The 21744-nt window shown below is 37.5% G+C and overlaps 1 protein-coding gene across 4 annotated transcripts in view; it reads left to right on the top strand.

Annotated features, from left to right (window-relative positions):
- Window positions 1-21744, top strand: part of Dlc1 (DLC1 Rho GTPase activating protein) — a 441479-nt gene that overhangs the window by 333720 nt on the left and 86015 nt on the right. The window contains exon 6 of one of the 4 annotated variants that reach the window (XM_029569843.1): window positions 3129-3958. The exons of the other annotated variants lie outside the window; for them this stretch is intronic. Coding sequence (XP_029425703.1) covers window positions 3129-3184 — 56 coding nt within the window. The 3' untranslated portion in view covers window positions 3185-3958. Of the gene's footprint in view, window positions 1-3128; window positions 3959-21744 lie in introns of those variants that run through there. 4 annotated transcript variants of the gene reach the window in all.

Below are 21744 nucleotides of genomic sequence, written 5' to 3'. Positions count from 1 at the left end.
TTTTTTTTTTTAATTTGGCAAAAATCTTAATTCTTCCATGTTATAGCATGTACTTTGTTCTCTTGAAGGCTGAGTAATGTTCAGTCATATAAACATACTGCTTTTTATTTATCCATCCATTCATCCAGTGTTAGGTGTTTAGAATCTTTGTACTCTTGGCTATTGTGAATTACTGCTGCTATGAAAAAAAATAATTTATTTATTTTTATTTTATGTGTATGAGTATTTTGCCTGTGTGCAAGCGCACCCATATGTGCAACACCTACAGAAGCCAGAAGAGGGTGTTGGGTCTCCTGGAACTGGAGTTATGGACAGTTACTAGCTGCCACGTGTGTGCTGGGAACTGAACTTAGCTCCTCTACCAGAGCAACCAGTGTCTTATCTGTTGATCCATCTCTCCACTCTTTTTTTCTTGGAGTGCTGCTATCAATATTTTTTATATAAGCTTTTATTTGAAAACCTGATTTTCAAATACTATGTGCACATGTGTGAAATTAGTGGATTATATGGTAATTATGTGTTTAATTTACTAAGAGACTACCAAACTGCTTTAAGTGTGAATGTAGGGTGGTGTGTCCAAAACAGAACCCAGATCCCACCATGCTTCACGCTAAGAAAGTGTTTTATTGATGTGCTACATCCCTAGCCCAGCCGAACTCTTATAAAAGTCTTCACCAGCAATGTGTGAGGCAATTTATCTACATCCTCAACACTTGTTATTATTCTTACTGTGAATGAATATCCTAGTAGTATATGTGGTTTTTTCATTTTATTTTTAAGTTTTAAACCCAGATCCCACCATGCTTCACGCTAAGAAAGTGTTTTATTGATGTGCTACATCCCTAGCCCTGCCGAACTCTTATAAAAGTCTTCACCAGCAATGTGTGAGGCAATATATCTACATCCTCAACACTTGTTATTATTCTTACTGTGAATGAATATCCTAGTAGTATATGTGGTTTTTTCATTTTATTTTTAAGTTTTATTTATTTGTTGTGTATTATTGTGTGATATATATATATATATATATATAAACACATGTAGAGTTGTCAGAGGACAACTTGTGGGAGTTAATTCTTTCCTTCCACCACCTGGGTTACGGGGATCCAACTCAGAACACTGAGCTCAGCAGCAAATACCCACTGAGCCATCTGCTGGCCCTATCATTGTAGCTCTAATTTCCATTTCACTTAGGTCTACTGGCCTTGAGCAGCTTTTCATGTATGTTCCTCATTTGTTAAACCAACAAAATGTCACTGATTTGCAAATATTGCCTCCCTTTCTGGGGTCATCTCTGATCTTTCTGTCGTTTTGGAGGTTGTTGGTTTGACTGGGGTTATTAAAAGGGGCTGGTCTTAAAATCTCAATCCTACTGCCTCTGATTCTCATATGCTAGGATTGCCATGTCCACCATATGCCTGGCTCACTAGTGTCCTTGGAAGCCCAAAACTCTCAATTTTATGAAGTCCAGTTTACATATTTTTTCTTTTGTTCTTTGTACTTTTAGTTCATGTCTAAATGAACCCAGTACCAAATCCAAGATCATGGACATTTACACTCATGTTTTCTTCTAGGACCTTAGTAGTTTTAGCTCTTAAATATAGGTTTCTGGTCAATATTATACTAATTTTTATTGAAATTTTGCAATTTTCATACAATATATTTTGATCATATTTAGACCCCTTCCTTTATCTACACACCTCTTACTAACCCCCCACAAAATATCTGTACTCTTATATATATAGTAAAGCCCATAGAGTCAGGTTTTGTGTCCATCCACTAGAACTTGGTCAATCTACTAAAAGTCTTACCCTTAAACAAGACTAAGTCTCTCTTTCCCAGCAGCCATCAGTTACTAAATAGTTCCTGGGGCGGGGGCGGTAACCCATTTTCCCACATCTATGCTGGGAATTTTGTCTGGTTTGAGTTTACATGGGACTTGTGCTTGTTGTCACTGTTACTGTGAGCTCATATGAGTAACTGTCTCTTAGTTATATGTCAGAAAATCACATCTTTTATGTCTCATAATTTCTTTAAGCCTAATTGCAAATAATATCAGATATCATTCAGGAAAATCCCATAAACCCAAGAGACCAAAATCAGGAAACTCAGCAGATTTGTAGACCATGGAGTTAGGAACTCTATTTTTGTGGTCTGGTTCTTACAATCTTTCTGCCCCATCCTCTGCAATGATCCCTGAGCCTTGGGAGACAGAAGTTTGATACAGGTGTCTTATTCAGAGTATGCAGTCTGCAGACTCATTCTCTGCACCTTAGCCAGCTGTGGGTCTCTGTGTTAATCACCACCTGCTGTATAAGGAAATTTCTCTGCAAGACATGTCCTTTTTGGGTTTTAAAGCGCGTGCGCGCGCGCGCGCGCGCACACACACACACACACACACACACACACATATGAATGATGTGTTTTCTCTTTTTTCCCACACGTAATAAATTCAGATTCCCCCAACTCAACACAAAGAGAATGTTTCCCATGGTAAGTATGTTTTGTAATTAACAAAAAAAATTGTAAAGCATTAAGGAAATGATGCAACAATTTTGCTCTGTTGTAACAGTATGGAGAACACAGAGTATAGGGTTTATCAGCATGTAAGCGTCCACAGGGAAGAGACTTGAGGCTGTTTTTTCCTTTCATTGATTTGACACTATGCTTAGAATAGTGTCCAACACATGCTAGCACTCAATATTCACTGGAGGGAGGGAGGGAGGGAGGGAGGGAGGGAAGGAGTTGATTAATTAGCTAAAGGCACATGTTTTGCATGTGCTCATCTGAGACAGACTGGACAAGTGCTATGACTACCTTATAGTGTTGAATATGTCAATATCTGCCCTGCCCCCTAGTCAGGAATCACAAGCTAACAAGTTCATCTCCCTGAGATCCATCTTCTGTCACTCATTTGTTGCCACAAACTCTCACATCAGTAGTTTTCTCCTTTTTACCTCCTTGGGAATTCAGCAGAGGTAAATCAGTAAAATTAGAAGTGGATGAAGATAAGCGTACAAAGGGACCCCATTTTCACCCCTCGGAAGTGGCAATTGATTTGTCTCCTTACACCTTTCCCCAAGAGAAGTATTTCCATGTTCCTGAAGAAAAACACATCTCCCTTGCAGGGGTGTGGCTGGCAGTGCAGTCACTGCAGAGAGGAGAGCTCTTCAGTAACACTTGACAACGTGCCAGGTCCACCGCGATAAGAGAAGGCTGGAGCACCAACCATCACTACCACGGCAGGCCGCATATCACAGCACAGAGCCCCCAGGCTCCGCCTAACAAGGCAAAAGGCAGCACGACCTTGAACACCTGCCAACAGCATCCTGGAAATTACAATAGCGACTTTCCTGAAAGTATTTAAACAAAGCAAGACCTCGAAACGGATCAAAAAGGATTCTCTCCACGATTAGATGGATCCTCTTTTGCATATTTTCCATTTATTTCCACCATGATGAGGATTTTCCAGTATTAGAAATGTCACCTCATTTCCTGTATCAGCTGTCAAGTTGTCTTCCACACTTGAAATCGTCATTTAGTGTAACCCAGTTATATTTTATTTTGGATATGTCCTCATACAAACAGAAATTTTAGATACAAAAAATACTTATGTGAAATGCATTCAATTATCAAGATTTCATTACGCATTGCTTTGAGATTCTATCACACAGAGCCACACTACAGACAAACTGATGACTAACAGATGAAATTTCAGTGCTGTCAAAGAGGCAACAAAGGAAAAGAAATATACAGTGAGCAGTGAATGTGGCAACGGAAGCCCCTTCCATTCATATTTGGTTCATAGGAAAAACCAAGTTAATCTTTTAGTTTTCAAATATCATGTCCTTTAAATACAGTACGCCCTTGGTTTTAGTACCAATAATTTTCCAACATCCTTCAAGATTTCACTGTTCATATATTTGTTTTTAAATATTTTCTTTTAATTATTTTTATTTTATTTTATGGGCCTGCATGTGTGTAAAAGCATCCATGTCATGCAATGCCTGAGGAAGTCAGAAGAGGGTGTCAAATCCCCTGGAACTGGCGTTACGAATGATTGTCAGCCGCCATGCGGGTGCTGGGAATCGAACCTGGGTCCTCTGCAAAAGCAGCCAGTGCTCTTCTCCAGCCCCACAATTCATATATTTTATAAAAATTTGGAGAGTCCTGATAGAGTAAGGAAGACATTCTTCTTTGATCTATATGGAAAATACAGACACTAATACATTCTAACTCTGCATGCTTCAAGAACTAAAGTGTGTCACAGGTGTGAATGGTATAACCTAGGTGTGTAATACACAGCTATGCCCCTGTGCACTGTGGGTGGGAGTGTAGAAGTCAGCTGTATGATCATGTGCATTACTGAGCCTCATTCAGCCAATAATAAATTGAAGGAAAATTTCATTTTCTTTGTGCTTATAAATTCATTATCAGGATCTATGTAATATTGATGTTATCATGTAAAAGTTTTGTGAGATGTCATTGACCTTGTCTCTGAGTGAGAATAAAGGAAAAAGCAATAAATTAATATCCATATCCTACCCCCAGAACATTAGATATCTCTTTTTGAGATCTGAAGACTCAAAAAGAATGAATAAGCAGGTTTTAACACTATAAGACAGCAAAGAGAAAGCTCTACAAATGATAGTTTCAAACTGGGAAAAGTCAACCTTGATTAGGCCAAATGAAAATAGGTGAAGAGCAAAATTAGGAACAAACATTTAGTCAAATGGAAAACATTTCTGGACTTGTGCCTTTCAGACCCGACAGCCTCCAAAGCTGTTATATGGTGATACTGAAAATGCTTCATGTATCTAAGAGATAACAGAAGGATTAAAGGCATGTTTGAAGTTCTTGGAACTGTTCTCGGAAAGCCACTTCAGGAAACACCAGCAGCATCAATAACACTGTACAGTCCATCATTCTGAACAAGTGGCTATTCTTTTACCCACTTCATCTTTCTCTTACATTGTCTTACATTTTTAAAAATCACATTATAACTAACATTTTATAAATCAATTTTCTTTTGCAAAATGAGTTTCAATGAATAAAGAGCACCTGCTGTACAAGTATGAGAACCTGCGTTCAAATCCCCAGCACTCATAAAACGCCAGGCATGGCGGCATATGCTTGTAACCCCAGTGCTCTGTGAAACAGACAAGGGATTGTTAGCCAGTAAGCTTAGCAACAAATATGACAAGCTTTACCTTCAGTGAGAGTCCGTGCCCCAAGGGACGAAGGCAGAGAGTTACAGAGCAGAACACCTTATCCCTTCTCTGGTCTCCGTATGTGTACATGACTACACTCACTTGCACACACATGTAAGTATACACCATACACAAGTATATCACACACACATGCAAAATCTCTTTTAAAAATCTCAAAAGCAATGCCAAAACCTCATAAAATAGGATAAACAGAAAATACAGTCTTAGAAACAAACAACCATGAATTCATGTCAGGCATTATGCTAAGCACTAAAGATGCAGCCAAACAAACACAGATACTGTCCCTACCCTCCGTGAGCCCAGAGCCAGCAAAGGAGGCAGCGATTACTGAGAGAGCCTAAGAAGAGCAGAATGCCTTTGAACTGCGGGTCCAGAGTGAGCACATTTAGTCTAAGAGAGGACCAGAGATAGAGGCAAGATTAGAAGCAACTGTGGGTGCCTTCAAGGCCACCACAGCTGTCTGGCCTTCTTGATATAAAGAGTGCCATTTATGCTGCTGTTTATCAGGGATGGAAATCTTTGTAATAGTAACAGAAATTCTGTGAGGAGTGTTTACACATTTATACCACAATTTGTTTAAACTGGAATCCATAGTTACCTTTTGTCTGAGAGAGCAGGGCCAGTGCATGAGTGCCTGTCTGTGGCCTGCTACCATCATGGCCATGATTGCTCTAACTTCATTGTTGACCAGCTTTAGTTTGTCACCATTCAAGATAAGAGTTGTGCTAAAAATTCATTTTGGAAGGCTGACATATAAAACAGGACTAGACTTTTTAACCACCAAGACCAAGTTGGGTAAAGGTCCCTGTTCCTCCTCAATCTAAGGGTTTCTTTTGTATTCATTTTAATGCCAGCCTGTATTTTATTTTTACCTTATAATTATTCTGCTGTAACAAGCAGTCTCCATTTCAAAGAACTAGAAAAAGAAACTGACATGTTCCCTCTCAAATCCTACTTGAGTATTTTATATCGTATGATAGAAATATATATATTTCTCATACATATGTATATACAAGATAAATGGTTAGTGTTTGTGGGCAATTTCAAGAAGAAAATGAAGGCAAGAAAACAAGCAAGCAATTCTTAATGATGGATGGGTGACAAGTTAACATAGAAATAAGAAGAAAAAAGATGTTTCCTTTCTCCCACCCCCTACATACATTTAGAAGCCACAATCTTAGCATCAGAATGTGCAGCGCTGATTTTGATTTATTGCCTGTACTTGCCATCTCCATAGGCAATATTTATGAGATTTTTGTCATTTTCTTTCCTACTTCAGAGCACTAATGCTCTGTCATTACAAGTGGTCTCAGAACACTCTGACAACAAAATTAAAGGTTACTTGAAAATTGCAGAATATGGTTCAGTTGTATAGAATAGTGGAAATTAAGACTGCATGGGTTCCAAAAGCCTACAAGCCTGTATCTCTGTCTCTCTCCATATCTAGAAGGATGGGCATGTTGACATTCACCCATGTACTATTTACTACATATCTGCTCAATTAGAGAACTTTCTGAACATACAGTTCCTACCCCAATTCTCAGTTTTTTAAGGGAGTATTGGTTTTTCTGGAATTTATAGGCTTTAGGGTAGATTTATTAAAGCCAATACCATCAGTGATCCTTAGCATTCTTTTTATTTTCATAATCTTTAACAATCTCCATGTTTTAACAACTGAAAATATACTGTATTTCATATAATTAATATAGACATTATAAAGTTTTCACAACTTACACTATAAATAATGACTTTAGACACTTGATTTTAACTTTTTGATATAATATTTTTCTACCATCCTTCCCCAGTTTCGAGGAAAATGCTTGGAAAACTATCTGCATTTATCAGACACCCTAAGAAGTAGGGGTGTGTGTGTGTGTGTGTGTGTGTGTGTGTGTCTGCATTCAAATGTTCATTGCCTTTTTAATTCTAGCCCTAGATCACTATTACAAGGTTGATTTATATTGATCTGCAACTTCTTACAAAGAAAATAAAAGTTTGATATATCACATAAGAAAAACCTTTAATATAAAATCTGTGCACTGAATGAAGGAATCCTCCAGATATAGTGAGACGTGATTAAAATCTCAGCACTTGGGATGCTGAGACAGGAGGTTTTCAAGTTTGGTGCTAACCTGGGCTTCATAGTGATTTTAAGGCTACCCTAGGAAAAAATTCCCTTTTTCTTCTGTTTAAAACTATAACAAAAGCCGGGCGTGGTGGCTCACGCCTGTAGTCCCAGCACTTGGGAGGCAGAAGCAGGCGAATCTCTGTGAGTTCAAGGCCAGCCTGGTCTACATAGTGAGTTCCAGGACAGCTCTGGCTACAGGGAGACCCTGTCTCAAAAAGACCAAAAAAAAAAAAAACTATATCAAATCACCTTATTAGTGTTTTTTAATATGTAAATTGTATTGCTAGACCTAAAGTATAGTTTTTAAAAAATTAAGGAAAGTTCTCATCTTAATAAAAACAAAATAAAATAACAAATCAGCTCTAAAGACATCATATAAATGTTTCCTTATGACTGAGAAAGCTTTCTCTTGTCCATCTATGATCTATGATTCACATGGGAGAAAAATGGGAGAAGTCATAAATAAAAATACCATGGTGCATGGAAACAGATAACAGATATTGTACACTTTGAACCAAACAGCATCTCAACTTACAGCCTCTCAAAAGTCATAACTTCTAAAATGTTCTTCATACTTTTAAAATTAAAAACGCACAATTCCAATATTAAGTACCAATCTATATATTTGAAATATTAAATATTTCATGTACATAAAGTGTGGCTTCTCGCAGTCCACACTCTTGGCCTGACACTTTGGGTCCAATCCTTCTGTGTCTCAGGAGGTGACCGTCACAGTGTTTAATGTCTAGCAGCACCGTTGGCCTCCACTGACTGCATGCCAGCAGTACATCTCCCAGTGTGACAGCCCTGAAGTTTCCTTAGACACTGCTAAATGTGATCTGAAGAGTAAAACCATCCCAGGCAAGAGCTACTCTTCTAAATCATTTAAATGTGATACTGTACCAATATAGTATGTAAAGCAAACATGAAAAATATCCAATTTTAAGCTTGAGCTTATTTTGTCCTTTAGTAATATCAAATAGTTTGCTTTCCTTGTAATTTTTAGGGGCAAGTGAGGTACATCAGTGGGTAAAGGTTCTTGTCATGAACACTAATGATCTGAGTTTAATCCCCAGAACCCACATGATGGAAGAAGGGAACCAACTCGCACAAGTTGTCCTGTGACTCAACATGCATGCCACAGTACATATGTGCACAGAAAAATATAAACAAATAAATAAATAAATAAATAAATAATAGTTTTAAAATACCTGTGTAGGTTCAAGAATTTCATACACTGTATTTTGATCATATTCAGACTTCATCCCCCATCTCCACCTTCACCTTTAATACCCTCCACTGGTTTCATGTTCTCTATTATTTTTTTTATGTGTTAGGTTTAATCTATTTCTCAAGTACTCTTGGGTGTGGGTCTATCCCTTGGAGTCTGTTCAACATACCAGGTTGAACCTACCAAAAAAGAAACCTGACTTTCTCTCCCAGCATCCTTCAAATACCTATAGATCCTCAGCTACAACTGGGGCTTCCTGTCCACCTCCCCCATCCATGAGCCCCTGTCTGGCTTGAGTTTGTATAGGTCTTGTGTATGCTGTCCTAAGTACTGTGGGTTCACATGTGCAACTACCCTGTGGTGTCCAGATAACATGGTTTCCTTGCATTAATCTACCACCTCTGACTCTTACAATCTTTCCATCTCCTTTTCTACAATGATCCCTGAGCTTTGGGGGAAAGGTGTGTGATATAGATGCCCCATTTATGATTAGCACTCTGCAGCCTCTTATTCTCTGCATGTTGACCATTTGTGGGTCTCTGCGTTAATAGCCATCTACTGCAAGAAGAACCTTCTCTGGTGAGAGCTGAGAGATGCACTAATCTATAGATTTTTTAAAGAATTCTTAGTGAAAGTAATATGGCAGGGATCATTCAAACTGCTTCCAGTTTTTCCTTGTTTTGTTTTAGAGGGACCAGAGATAGAATCCAGGGTCTTGCACATACTAGGAAAGTGTTCTACCACTGAACTGTTTTGTAAGTCTCTCCAAGTTACTTTTTAAAATCTTAACAAGAGGAAGCACCCTGGTTTAAACTTCAGTTTATTTCAGTATTCAGCTTTAAAGACCATCAATATACATAAATGCCAAATAGATACAATATAGCTTTTTTGCCAAGCCGTTTCACAAAATTTCTCATCCAGTCTGTCCATTTTTTGAAGGACCTTATTAAAATTTAACTAGTAAAGATCTCTGCTTTGAATTCATGCAAACAAACGGAAAGTTGCATTTATACATTTGGGACAAATATGCTTGAAATTAGCACAGCTATTCTTTTTAAAAGTTTAGCAGATTAGAGAACTGTATTGAGATTTTTAGAAAATTAGTTTGAGGACCTCAGTGCATACAAGCAAATCATTTTTACAGTGAATTCATATTTCCAAAGATACACATTTCCAAAACCCTTTATCAGTGCTTTGCATGTATCATAATTGGTTGTTTGTTTCATTATGCCGTACTTGCTTGCTCACTGTTTGATGTCATCTTTATCTTGGGGAAACATAGTCTAGTTTCTTTAAAAAATATATGCTTAGAACAATAGTAGTGGCAACTGTTTGTCATCACAGATATGAAATGTTTGCTCTTCGTAAAGAAATTTAATATGACATCACAGGTTTGAGTTCTCCACAATGAGATAACTCCAACCAAGTGATTTTATGGTCACTCTATCTCATTTCAAATACTGTAAAGAATTCACTATCTTTTACTAGAGTTTTTAATTAAAATATTATGCTATTAACATCATGTACCATTTTATGCACTTTTAACTTCTTTGATAAAATAGCTAATCTATTTATTTTTTAATGATATTATCTCTATAAATCAGCCTGGAATTCCTTCTGTTGTTAACTTCATAGTTTTTCCACAAAATATGACTTTTCTTTTCCTCGGTGGCTCATCATGGAAGGTGAAGGTACTCAGTTCCATCATTGAAACATTTAGCAAGTAGCATAAACTGAGACCCATCAGAACCCCTGTGTTTCAGTTAGTGATATATTCCTGATCTCCTTTACTACACAAGTTTCATAAACACACCCATTCGGTTCTTTACTAATTTTTGCATGTTTGTTTACTATCACGGAAATTTGAGATGAATACCATATTGCTTTTCAAAGACTTTCTAGCCATTTTTATTAAGGTACAAACATTTTTTTTATTTCTTTCAGGCTTTGTGACTAAATGAAAATTTTAATCATAATTTCTAAGCATTTATCATGAACATGAAATTGAACAGCACATAAATAAGCATCACAGCAGAAATCTGACAACACACATTTTGAATACACAAGTGTAGAATTTCATGCAGATGATGATTATTTTTGTTTAGCAGATATGTCAAGGCCAGTGAATGTATGTCCATATTTCAAGATATGATTATTTGGGGGAGAAAGGAGTAGAAAGCAGACATTTTGCCAAATCTGTCAACACATCAACAGTTCATATGAAAACCAACAGAAATACCTGTAATGTCTTACTCCTCATTCCATTTTATTACAGTGTTTTCACTAAATTTCAAGCAAAGTATATATCTTTTAGCTGTCTTAAGATGATTTATGTTTACTCATAAGCAAATCAAAACATATCTGAAAGCAAATAAATGATTGAGGAAAGCTCTGCCAGCCCATCCAAACATGGACCTCAGCCTTCCCTCAGTAAATCGGGACTATGATTGTAAGTGCCATGTGCCATGTGGAATGAAGTGGAAACCAGCATTAATCAACATAAAATAAATATTTGAAAGGCTTTGTTTCATTCTTCTATAGTCAAAAATAAAATATGAATGGGAATTATTCATAATTTCTCCAGTGGACCATCTTGAACAGCTGCTGTTACTAGATCTTACTCTCAAAATCTCTGCCTTAGAGTAATGCCAGGTATTCTTAGAAGGGCAAATGATGTATATTAACCCATACTGCAGACAGAAATGAAGTTTATTTTCCTATCTAAAATTAAAACTGGCAGTCTTTTGGTTAGGAACATTGGGGATTTTTTTCCCCTGGTGTGACCACCCAATTATGCCATCTGGTCTATAACAGTTTGAGCTGAATATGGATCACAGAATGCCCCATTGCAAGACTAGCCAGATTGAGGCAGCATAAGCCAGAAGGTGTTAAGAAACAAGCCAATTAGTATCACAGTTTATAGTTACACTGCAAAATACAAGACAGGTGCTTAGACCACTAACGGATTGAAACGCATTCTCTCTACTTCGTCATCTGTAAGGGCAACGAAGGAATCTGACCGCAAGCATTCTCATAAAAATTTAAAAACAGTTCCCTAGCTGAGTTAATAAACGAATGGAACAGTTCAGAATTTCCAGCCACAGTGTGACAGGTAATTGGTGAGATCAGCAAAATACCTCGTGACTGTTTAAAAGGGGGTTGTGTTTTCAGATCATTAAAGCACAACGTTTTATTTGCCAATGATTTATTTTATTTGTAAAGTATCCTGCTCATAATGAAATGAAATAGCCATGACTTTAGCTCAATAAAATATTTTATTACTTCTAAAACCTGAGTATATGTGTGTCTGTGTGTGTTTGGAATGTGTAAAGAGTTAAAATGGTCTATATTTATTTATTTATTTATTTATTTATTTATTTATTTATTTATGGGTTTTAAAAGAGAAGTATTTTTTTAACATTGGAATTTGAGCTTTACTCTATCAGTGCTTATCAACAGAAAGCTAAAGCTAACTTTAAAGTCTGTGGAAAACAGTGTGTTTAACCTTAACCCAGGTTTGGGTTCTTGTTACCTTGACCTGCAAATAATTAAAAGTGAGTGAGTTTGGTAGATAGGTACTCCTGTCAGAGTCTGGTGCTGCGCCCCAGCCTCCCACTGGTTAGTACATCCAGCAAAGCTAGCCCATCGATAGAGTTAGATGTCCTAATCTGTAGGGTTCACTAGACCAAATGAAGATCTTAGAAATATCTCTGAGTTGGCTGCAAGATATTCCTTAATAGGAGTCTTTTCCCTTGAACATTTTTATTCCCACAACAAAACTGCAATTACAATAGGTCTGTCAATCCAAAACATATCAAAGATCCAAGAAGTTACTAATGGTGTAGTTACATGAAGATGTGAAAGTCCATCTCCATGAGCAGCAGTGATTGAGAGTTTGTGCGAACCCTGAGCTCCTCCAGTGGAGAGATTAGACTCAAAATGGTGTAGAACTACAAGGCTGCTTTCTTATCATGTTCTTTCCCATCCAGTCTGTTTTGTTGTACAAAAGATTCATTTCATGTAAGGGACAGGGTAGGAGTCCCTTACACAGGGACTAAAATCACAAAGCTATTTTAAAAGGAATTTCCTCTCTCTCCATAAGTCTGAACATTTGCCTTAAAAAGTGGGAGCCTGTGTTTATAACAAAGTAGAGAAGGAAGGGAAAGTTATTCTTAGAATAAAACTGGCAAGAAGAGAGGATGGGAAACCAATCAACTCCATCAAGCCACGTTTTGACAGACTTGGGATACTTGTTCTTTAGATAGTACTGGATGTGGCCTCCAGGACTTTTTCAGTTCCTTCCTATTCTTAGAATATTGTTTGTATTATTCATTTTCCCATTGCTATGGTAGAATACCTAAGAGAAGCACTTTAAAGGAGGAAAGATTTATTCTGACTCCTGTTTTCAGAAGTTTCAGCCCTATGGTGACTGGGAAGGGATGGCAGAGCAGCTCACATCATAGTGCAGAGGAAGCAGAGAGAGAGAGAGAGAGGTCAGGAACCAGGGTCAGGATACAGCCCCCAAAGACGTGCTCTCAGTTACCCACTTCCTCCAGCTAGGACCATCTCCTAAGTCTCCAGAACCTCCCTAAAGAACACCACCAGTCACGGACCAGGCCTTTGGTACAGGAGACTTTGGGGAGGCTACCTGGATGAGAAATGCTTACACCCAAGAGAACCCAAAGCAAATGCAAGAAACCAAGACACCACTTCTCATATTTTTTTTTCCTTTTCATATTTTTAATTTCATACTGAAATTACTTGTGTATTATTTTACCTGAGTGGTACACATATTGTTCTGAAAAATAAATCATCCCAATAAAACCTTAAGAAGACTTAGACATTGTAATTACTAACGCTTGACTCAAGTTCTTACTAACATCTTACAACTTAAGAATAACACCTTTTAAAAACAAGTGGGTTGTTGGGGCTAGAAAGATGGCTCAGTGGTTAAGAACACTGACTGTTCTTGCAGAAGACCCAGGTTCATATCCCAGCACCCACATGGCAGCTAACAACTGTCCATAACTCCAGTCCCTGGGGATCCAACAGCCTCTTCTGACCTCCGTGGTACTGCACAACACGGGTACACTTACCTACATGCAGGCAATTACACACACACACATAAAATAAAAATAAAAAATAAATTTTTTTTAAAAAACTAGTGGTTTGTTGAACAGTAGGTGAATGAATACAAGTGCTACGGAGTCAGCCTTATTTTAAGATTACGAAAAGGTTAACAGAGGTATTAGGTGTGATGTGAGTATTCAAAAGGAGAGCCCTTATGAATGAATTCTGATTTTTTTTTTAATTGGCTAAACCTAAAATCTCATGCTCTGCTTAAAATGGAATGCTCAAAGAAGGGAGCTTCAGTGTAATATTCCCATGATGGTAAAATCATTGTATGGGATGTGGAGTAAATACTGAGTAAATGAATGTGCAAATAAGAATATGTGAAGATGACCAGAAAGAGAAAGAGAGCTGATGGGCAGGTTAAGACATTTTTAGGTATGAAAATAAAAGGTACGAGACAATACATAGAATAAAGGCCCACACACGAGCCCTCAGCAACCAGGAATGCAAGCTTTGCATGAAGCATCCAAACTGTGTTCAAGAGAAACTATCAGTAGTATTTGGTGTTATCAAAGAATGTCCACTGTCCACACAGGAAAATTTGGAACTGCCAAAAAGTTTCAATGGTGGAAATTGATTTTTCTTCTTAATCATTAAACTCTACCAGTTCTTAAATAACTAGAATAGTGATTATGCATCTCGTTCTAATATATTAGAATTTAGGAACTTTACTTCTTTGAGCCATCTTCAACTATAATTGATGGTTCTTGTTAAACATCGCCTTCTTAAATTTGCTTAATAAGGTAGATTATCAGTATACAGAGTTTGATACTCAGGTGGTCTATGAAGTAAACTAACGAAGTTTTTTGTTTCGTTTTCATTACGATGTGAAAAAAAATCTTTAACACAGACTCTTGACACAACACAGTTTATAGTTTTAGGGGTTTATTTTTCATCTCAAAGTTATTTCAAATGAGAATATTTGCTTTGAGCACTCTGAAAATACAGCCTTGAGTAGTTCCCAAAACCTTGGATGCAGTCCCAAACAAATCAGAAACAGGTTGTGGATTTTTTTCCTCCTTTTTTCCTCAATTGCCAGCTTGCTTTATTATTTGAAGAGTAGAAGGGGGAGAAATCCAAAAATAAAAATGCTTTTTTTTTCATAATAACTATGGGCATGAAACCCAATGCGTTCAATCATCTGAATACTCCCTTTCCCTCCTGTTCCCTGTAATTTTACAGTTGAAGCTATAAACGGAGATCCAGAGCCAAGTCTTGATTCCATAGTTTGCATTGACTCCAGTTGAAGCTAATCTTTGAGACACAGTTAATGTCCATAGTTTCATGTAGGAGAGACAGCATCAGAGTTTAGGTAAACTTTTATTAAGAGGATGGGTTCCTAAGCCAGATTATCTGCTCATAGAGCTTGGTTCTGCCACTTCTTAACTGAGTGCAGTCAAGAAAGTTAGTCATTTGGCATCTCATCTGTATAGTAAGAGTAACATAGCTACTGACCAAAAGGAAGAGTTGTGAGGATTAACAAAACAAGCACATGGAAGTCTTTCAGAACATTGCCGCCTGTTGCCAATATTCAATATATGCAGGCTGAGCCAAGACTTTACTTAATACTTTCATAATTGTTGTTACATGTAGTATTTAGTGGAGCTGAGCATTGTAGCATACTATGAAAAGTCATACTATGGGGTAGAAAGTACCCAGCTTGAAGACAATTAAATTCGAAATTCAGATTTAAAATTTAGCAACTCTCTGGTTTTGTTGCTTTCCTGAAAGTTTATGTTTTCATCCATAAACACACAATAACTTTCTCCCATCATTGTCTTATGTAAACGGCATGCGTAAAAAATAATTTTGATATAAAGTAAGAACCATTTTAATAAGCAATGGCATTTTAATGTAAGACTGTTTCCATATAAAGCAATACCTTTTAATTCAAAATAAGATCTATTTGATAATAGGATATACATCACACAGTGAGGATTCAGAAAATGGAGAATGAAGTCTGGGGCAGGAAAGTAGAAAAAAAAAATTTCAAATGGAAGTGGATGTGTCCGCAGCATCCCAAGGAATGAAGAGAGATTTTTAGAAAATGTGCTCTTAGAGATGAATGAATAAAGATGAGATTACATGCCAAAGGCATCATTAACTTTACATTGCTGTTAGGAGTAAATGTTGGCTGCACTTAGGGCCTAAACCTAGAAGCTTAGATTTCATCATTAGGCTGAGCATCACACTGAGATTGTTCATAACATTGGTTTGTGTTGTTTACATAAGACTTGTGTAAGAAAAGGCAATGGGGCTGCATTCTATGTTCTATAAAACAGAAACTTAACATCTCCAAAGTAAAAATCCATAAAGAAAAACCTAGACCTACAGAAGAATAACTAGCTTTAACAGAAACTGATTTGTTTTACTTGAACTGAAAAGTATACAAGGCAGACAGATGGGTACTGCTCTGAGACATTCAAGGAGAAGGGCAAGAGCTTGATAGAGAGCCGGCGAGATTGCACAACAGGTAAAGGGTGCTTGCTTCAGAACCTGGTGACCTGAGTTGGATCCCTGGAATCGCATGCTGGAAGGAGAAAACCAGTTACTTAAAGTTGTCCTCTGACTGTCACTCAGTACCATAGCATACCAGTGTGTGTGTGTGTGTGTGTGTGTGTGTGTGTGTGTGTGTGTATAGACATATATGTATACATTTGTATAGGCTGGACTTGAGATACAAATCCTCTTGTCTCAGCCCTCTGAGTGCTGGAATTATAGACATGCGCCACTAGAGCCCTTACACTCTCATATCCCTGCTACTGTCTGCTGTGATGTCAGCACCCCCAGCCATTCCCCACTACTTGCCCTTCTGGTGAATCTAGTCAGCCTATCTAGAGGCCTTTATTTTAGGAGGGTCAATGTAAAAATATTTTTAAACCGTTTGATAAATTCAAAGGTGTCACATCTCAGCCCAGCTGAACACCAGTTCAAAGTGATGGGACAGAATTCTGAAATCAAAAATTCCTCTGTGTGAATTTGGAGAATAGATATCTTCAGTTCTGTCCTCTGATTACTTATTTTAAAAATGATTTTTCCTTGTCCTGGACGTGGTGGTGCATACCTTTAATCCGAACACTTGGGAGGCAGAGACAAGTGAATCTCCCTGAGATCTGAGATTGAGGTCAGCCTGGCCTATGTAGTGAGTTCCAGGCCGGCTGGAGACACGGTCTCAAAAAGACAGAAAAAAAAAAAAAAAAAAAAATTACTTTCCCAGATCCTACTCCTGATTGTTCCTTCTAAGGTTGACATTAGCTTCCAGAAGATTCCATCTTGAATTAAGTTAATGCTCTTTTACTTTAAATGAAATTAATACTTTGTTCTTAGAGAAAATAAATCATGGGCATAAAGCCAGAATCAGGTAAAATTAAAATAATAAAGAAGTTGAGATGAATATATCCTTGTCATTAGTGCTCCTGAAGGGCATCTCTAACTGATCCTAAAGTCAAGTCAGATTAGTTTTGCCATTTAGAGTATTGAGATTATTTATAGTTCACACCATAACTTTTAATCCAAAATATTCTTTATGTGATCCCCCCATAGAGCTCATATCCCGAAATGTGGGGCCATGGAATCTATTTATTAAGCAATGTTTCTCACTTTCTCCTTGCAAAATAAAGGCACAGATAGCCTGGTTCACAGAGGCTAGCTACTGTGAATGATGCTGATAAATTCTAGTCAAAGGTGAATAATATGGACATTTTAAGTAAGCTTTCTGAAATGCTAAAAATAAATGGCACATTACTACTTTACCCATACTAGACACCCCAAAAGCCCTAGGCTGTAAACTATTCATGAAATTAGTTGAAAACTGTAAACTAGATAAAATGAGAAATTAAATGTTTCATAGGTGCTCACTTTTTCATTGCTTAAAAAAAAGCTTCCTACATATCATTGACCAGGATTTTTGTCTCATATAAACACATATTCCAGACAACATAAAAAAAAGACAAAGTAGGTAAAATGGAGAAAATCCAAGGGTAGTGCTTAATTTTTCTGAAGTAATGAAATCAAATTAAAGATCTGATTGAACCACAAACAATTCTGCCACTAGAAATATCTCCATCTCATTTCAAGTCACGGTTCTGATTGATTTTGTAGAAGTAAAGTTTAGCAGTACTTATAGTATATGTCATGATTTGCTTAGTAATAAGCTTTCATGATTGAAAATATTCAGAATATGGAATATTTTATAATGTGGAATTACTTTACAATAACAAAAGGAGTCTTTGGGCTTTAAAATTTATGAAAATTATATAATCTGAATAATATCTGAAGTGAGGGAATATTTTCATAGCCCCAAAAGATAATTGGCATCTATGACCAAAGTTACCATGGAGATTTTTTTTTTCTAGTTTCAAAGAAAATACAAGATCTGAAATAAACTGTAAAGAAAGTAGGGATAAAAATTAACAATGGTAGAAACACGGTTCTTTGCTCGAACATAGACATCCCTGTCCTCTGCAGGAATCATAAGCATCAGACCTTGGTCATAATCCACATGTAAGATGCATTTGCTAAGCAAATAGTCCTCATCTCTCAGGTAATGGCCTATGGATCTGTAATAGTGGGCAACACAGGTACATGCTGAATGAGAAAAGTGATAGAATTGTAGCCAAGTGCAGAGTTTTACTTTTTTTTTTTAACAAGGAGAAGACAGTTACATATAGAAAATAAGATAACACCTAAGCTCCTGCATCCAAAATTGAAAAATGTGAATGTTTTACAAAATTTGCATTATCATTTTTACATAAAGAAATAAAACATTGTGACCTAAGTTTAAGTACCCTAACCCTCCTGTTCCATTCTCCCTCCTGTCACAAGTTGGTGTTCCCTCAACCACATTTGTGTGGTGTTTATGTATGTGTATCAATGTAGAATGTTAAAGCATTGATTGTTAGATGTTTTAGTTTATATAAGTAGTATATATTTTATAAAGCTGAATGAATTTACTTACTTTCAAAAACTATTTTCCATTCTTGCATTATTTCTTCTCTAGCCTTCTTAACCTATAATATCCTTTATTTCTTAACTCATTATAAAAAAAATCAATGAAAATTTAAATGTATTTAACTGGCCACATTAAAAGATAGCAACCCAAATCCCTGTAATTTAAACATGATGCTCTTTGGTCCCACCACAGTCAAGAAGCACTTGCCTCTTTAGATGTGCATGGTAGTTGGAACTGTGGCGTCACCTCTAATGTGCTGTGTCAGAAAATAATTTGTGAGGCAGTGCTGTGGTGCACACCTGTAATCCTAGCACTTGGGAGGGTGAGACAGGAAGATCTCAAATTCAAGGCCAGCCTGAAGTACATAGTAAGATCTTGTCTCAAAAAACCAAGAAGAAAGGAAAAGAAGGGAGGAGGGCGGGAGGAAAGAGGAGGAAGAGAGGGGGGAGCAAAGGAGGGAGAAAGGAGAAAGAGAGAAAGAGAAAGAGGGAGCAAGGGAGGGAGCTAGGGAGAAAGGGAGGGAGGGAGGGAGGGAGGGAGAGGTTAATCCCAACTTGTACAAAGTCACCGCACAGACAAAGAACCAGGTCAGTCCAAAACCCATGCCCTCCCTGTGGAAATTTACAAAGGGCAAAGGGGGTATTAAGTCCCAACAATAAAGACAGGGAGGGAGGGACAGAGGGACAGAGGGACAGAGGGAGGGAGGGACGGAGGGAGGGAGAGAAGGAGGGAGGGAGGGAGGGAGGGAAGGAGGGAAGGAGGGAGGGAAGAAGGAATATCCTGTTAGTCTGAAACATCTTTCTACTTGACTTCTACCTATAGGTCACATGCTATACTTTAGGCTACACTAAATTTGATTCTCTCCTTTTACAGAACTTCAATCACACAAAGAAAGGAAAAAAAAGTGTTCTTGGAATATTTTTCTATGAATTAAGCATCCTCAGTTGCATCTATTGAATGTCACATAATCTAGGCAGCAAAGGGCTTCAGCTTGATCATTCACCATTGATAAGAGCTATTCATTTACCTATATGGAGGCTCAATAACACCACTTGTAGCCATGGCTGCCTGTAAGAGCATGTTTGGTTGAGAAGACTCATCTGCTTTTGATCTTGCCACAGAACGATAGCCATCTCCAGATCCTGACAAAGTGCATTCGTCAGCTCTGACAGCTAGCTCAGGGAGTCTGTCCAATGCCGAAGCTATGCAGAAAATTGAGGATATACGTGGGATTAAAATTCACAGATTTGGAGGTTCCAGCTAACTTTTCCCCTGGTATAGTACGTTGTGATATCAACTTTGGCACACCAACTGAACAACAGCTGTATCAAAAGGGGAGCCGGTGCTCAGTCATTGGGACCCAGGTTGATTCTTCTGGGTTTATTTTCTTATCCATAATGAAAAACAGTAATTCCAGGCTACAATCTTTCTTTGAGTCAACTGTAAAGGAGTTAAAAATTAGTTTGAGATTTTCTTTTAAATCTCCAGAATGAGGCTTTTGTGCCTGCCTTCGCCAATGGCTGCCTTCCAAATCAGGTGTGTTGACTCAGACTCAAAGCAGCATCTGCAAACATCTTTGGAGCATATCCAGTTCCAAGGTACACAGCTCACCAGGGGCTACTTTGACTCCCAGACAGTCTGATGACATCAGGAAAAACATTCCTTACAAAAATGCAAAGTATGATTTTCATATAATAGTCCAAGAGATCAGTAATGTTATATGCAGAGGGTGAGGGTGATTCATAGCTGCCCACTGCGCTCCCAAGGAAGTTTCCGAAGCTGGTGGTAAATAAATCATTCCACGCTGTTATTGGCAGGAGGGCCTTGGAAGCTGTTCTGATTGCAAAAGCAGTCTTCTTGCTTTCCTGGGGAGACCTTGGTTCTCTGGGAAAATGTGGCATTTGATAAATATTTTGGACACAGGTATAGTTTCTTAGTAGGAAACTGAGTCTTCATTTCTCTGTGCAGAACTCGTGAGCAAATGCTGGTTCTTCTTTGTGGTAACTCTCTAATGAAATTCAGTGTATAGTCTGTGCTAAAAACACTAATAGGCAGCATAGTTTTATAAAACTCTGTATCAAGCACACGTGGATTTTTTTAGGGGTGTTAGATATTCCCTAAAAATGGTCAAAGTAGATATTCACTTCCTTTGATGACTTATTTTAAATGAATTGCTGGTTGAAATCCAAGAAGTACTGACAGATTTCCTGCCAGGGAGCATCATGGTAATTACAACTTGTTGGATTCTCCTCAGTGGTTTTAGAAGGGGTACCAAGACTTCAGCACTCACAGAGGTTGAATCATCCTCTTACCCGCCAATGTATTCACTTCCTTTACTTTTGGCCAAAGGCTTTGGAAGATATTCTTAAGAACTTCTGTTGCTGTCGTAAGCAGTAGGAAAACAGAAGGCAACAACCAGGATTGGGTTGCCACAACAGAAACAAAGATGAGTGAATTAGTAGGAAGTGGTGGGAGTGAGCAGGGGATTTCAGTCATAACTGTTATGTGGCTTTTGTGTGTTCAGTGCAGATATAGCAATAAACTATCAGTGTATATAATAGATTTCATTAGCTTTTAACTTTGGAAATGACATATGAAAGTTTTTTTTAACTTAAATGATTCTCCACTGTCCTATCTCAAAAAAAGAGTGTTCAAGAATTGATTCTCCATTAACTGTAATTCTTTCTAAGAGTTCAGTTATTCATGGCCAACTGCAGTCTGAAAATATTAAATGGAACTATCCAAAAATAATTCATCAGCTTTAAATCATGTGCCTTTCTGAACAGAGTGATAAAAAATCTCACAGACCTTCTGTGTCCTTATGGCATGTGGACTGACTCTTGTCTAGCACATCTACACTCTATATGCTACCTGTCTGTGAGTCACTTAGGAGCCATAAGATTATCAAATCCATTGTCAAGGCACTGAAATGTTTATGTTTTAATGACTCTTACTTTATTTAATCATGGTCCCAAAGTGTAAAGATTATGATTCTCATAATTTTATTATAGTAGAGTATATTTAGTATTATATTTAGTTTCTGTTGTCAATCTCTTCCTGTGACTAAAGA

Source organism: Nannospalax galili, unplaced genomic scaffold, assembly GCF_000622305.1.
Source record: "Nannospalax galili isolate Female #2095 unplaced genomic scaffold, S.galili_v1.0 scaffold1282, whole genome shotgun sequence".
In the NCBI taxonomy this organism is placed as follows: domain Eukaryota; kingdom Metazoa; phylum Chordata; class Mammalia; order Rodentia; family Spalacidae; genus Nannospalax; species Nannospalax galili.
This window is presented reverse-complemented; position numbering and strand designations above follow the sequence as displayed.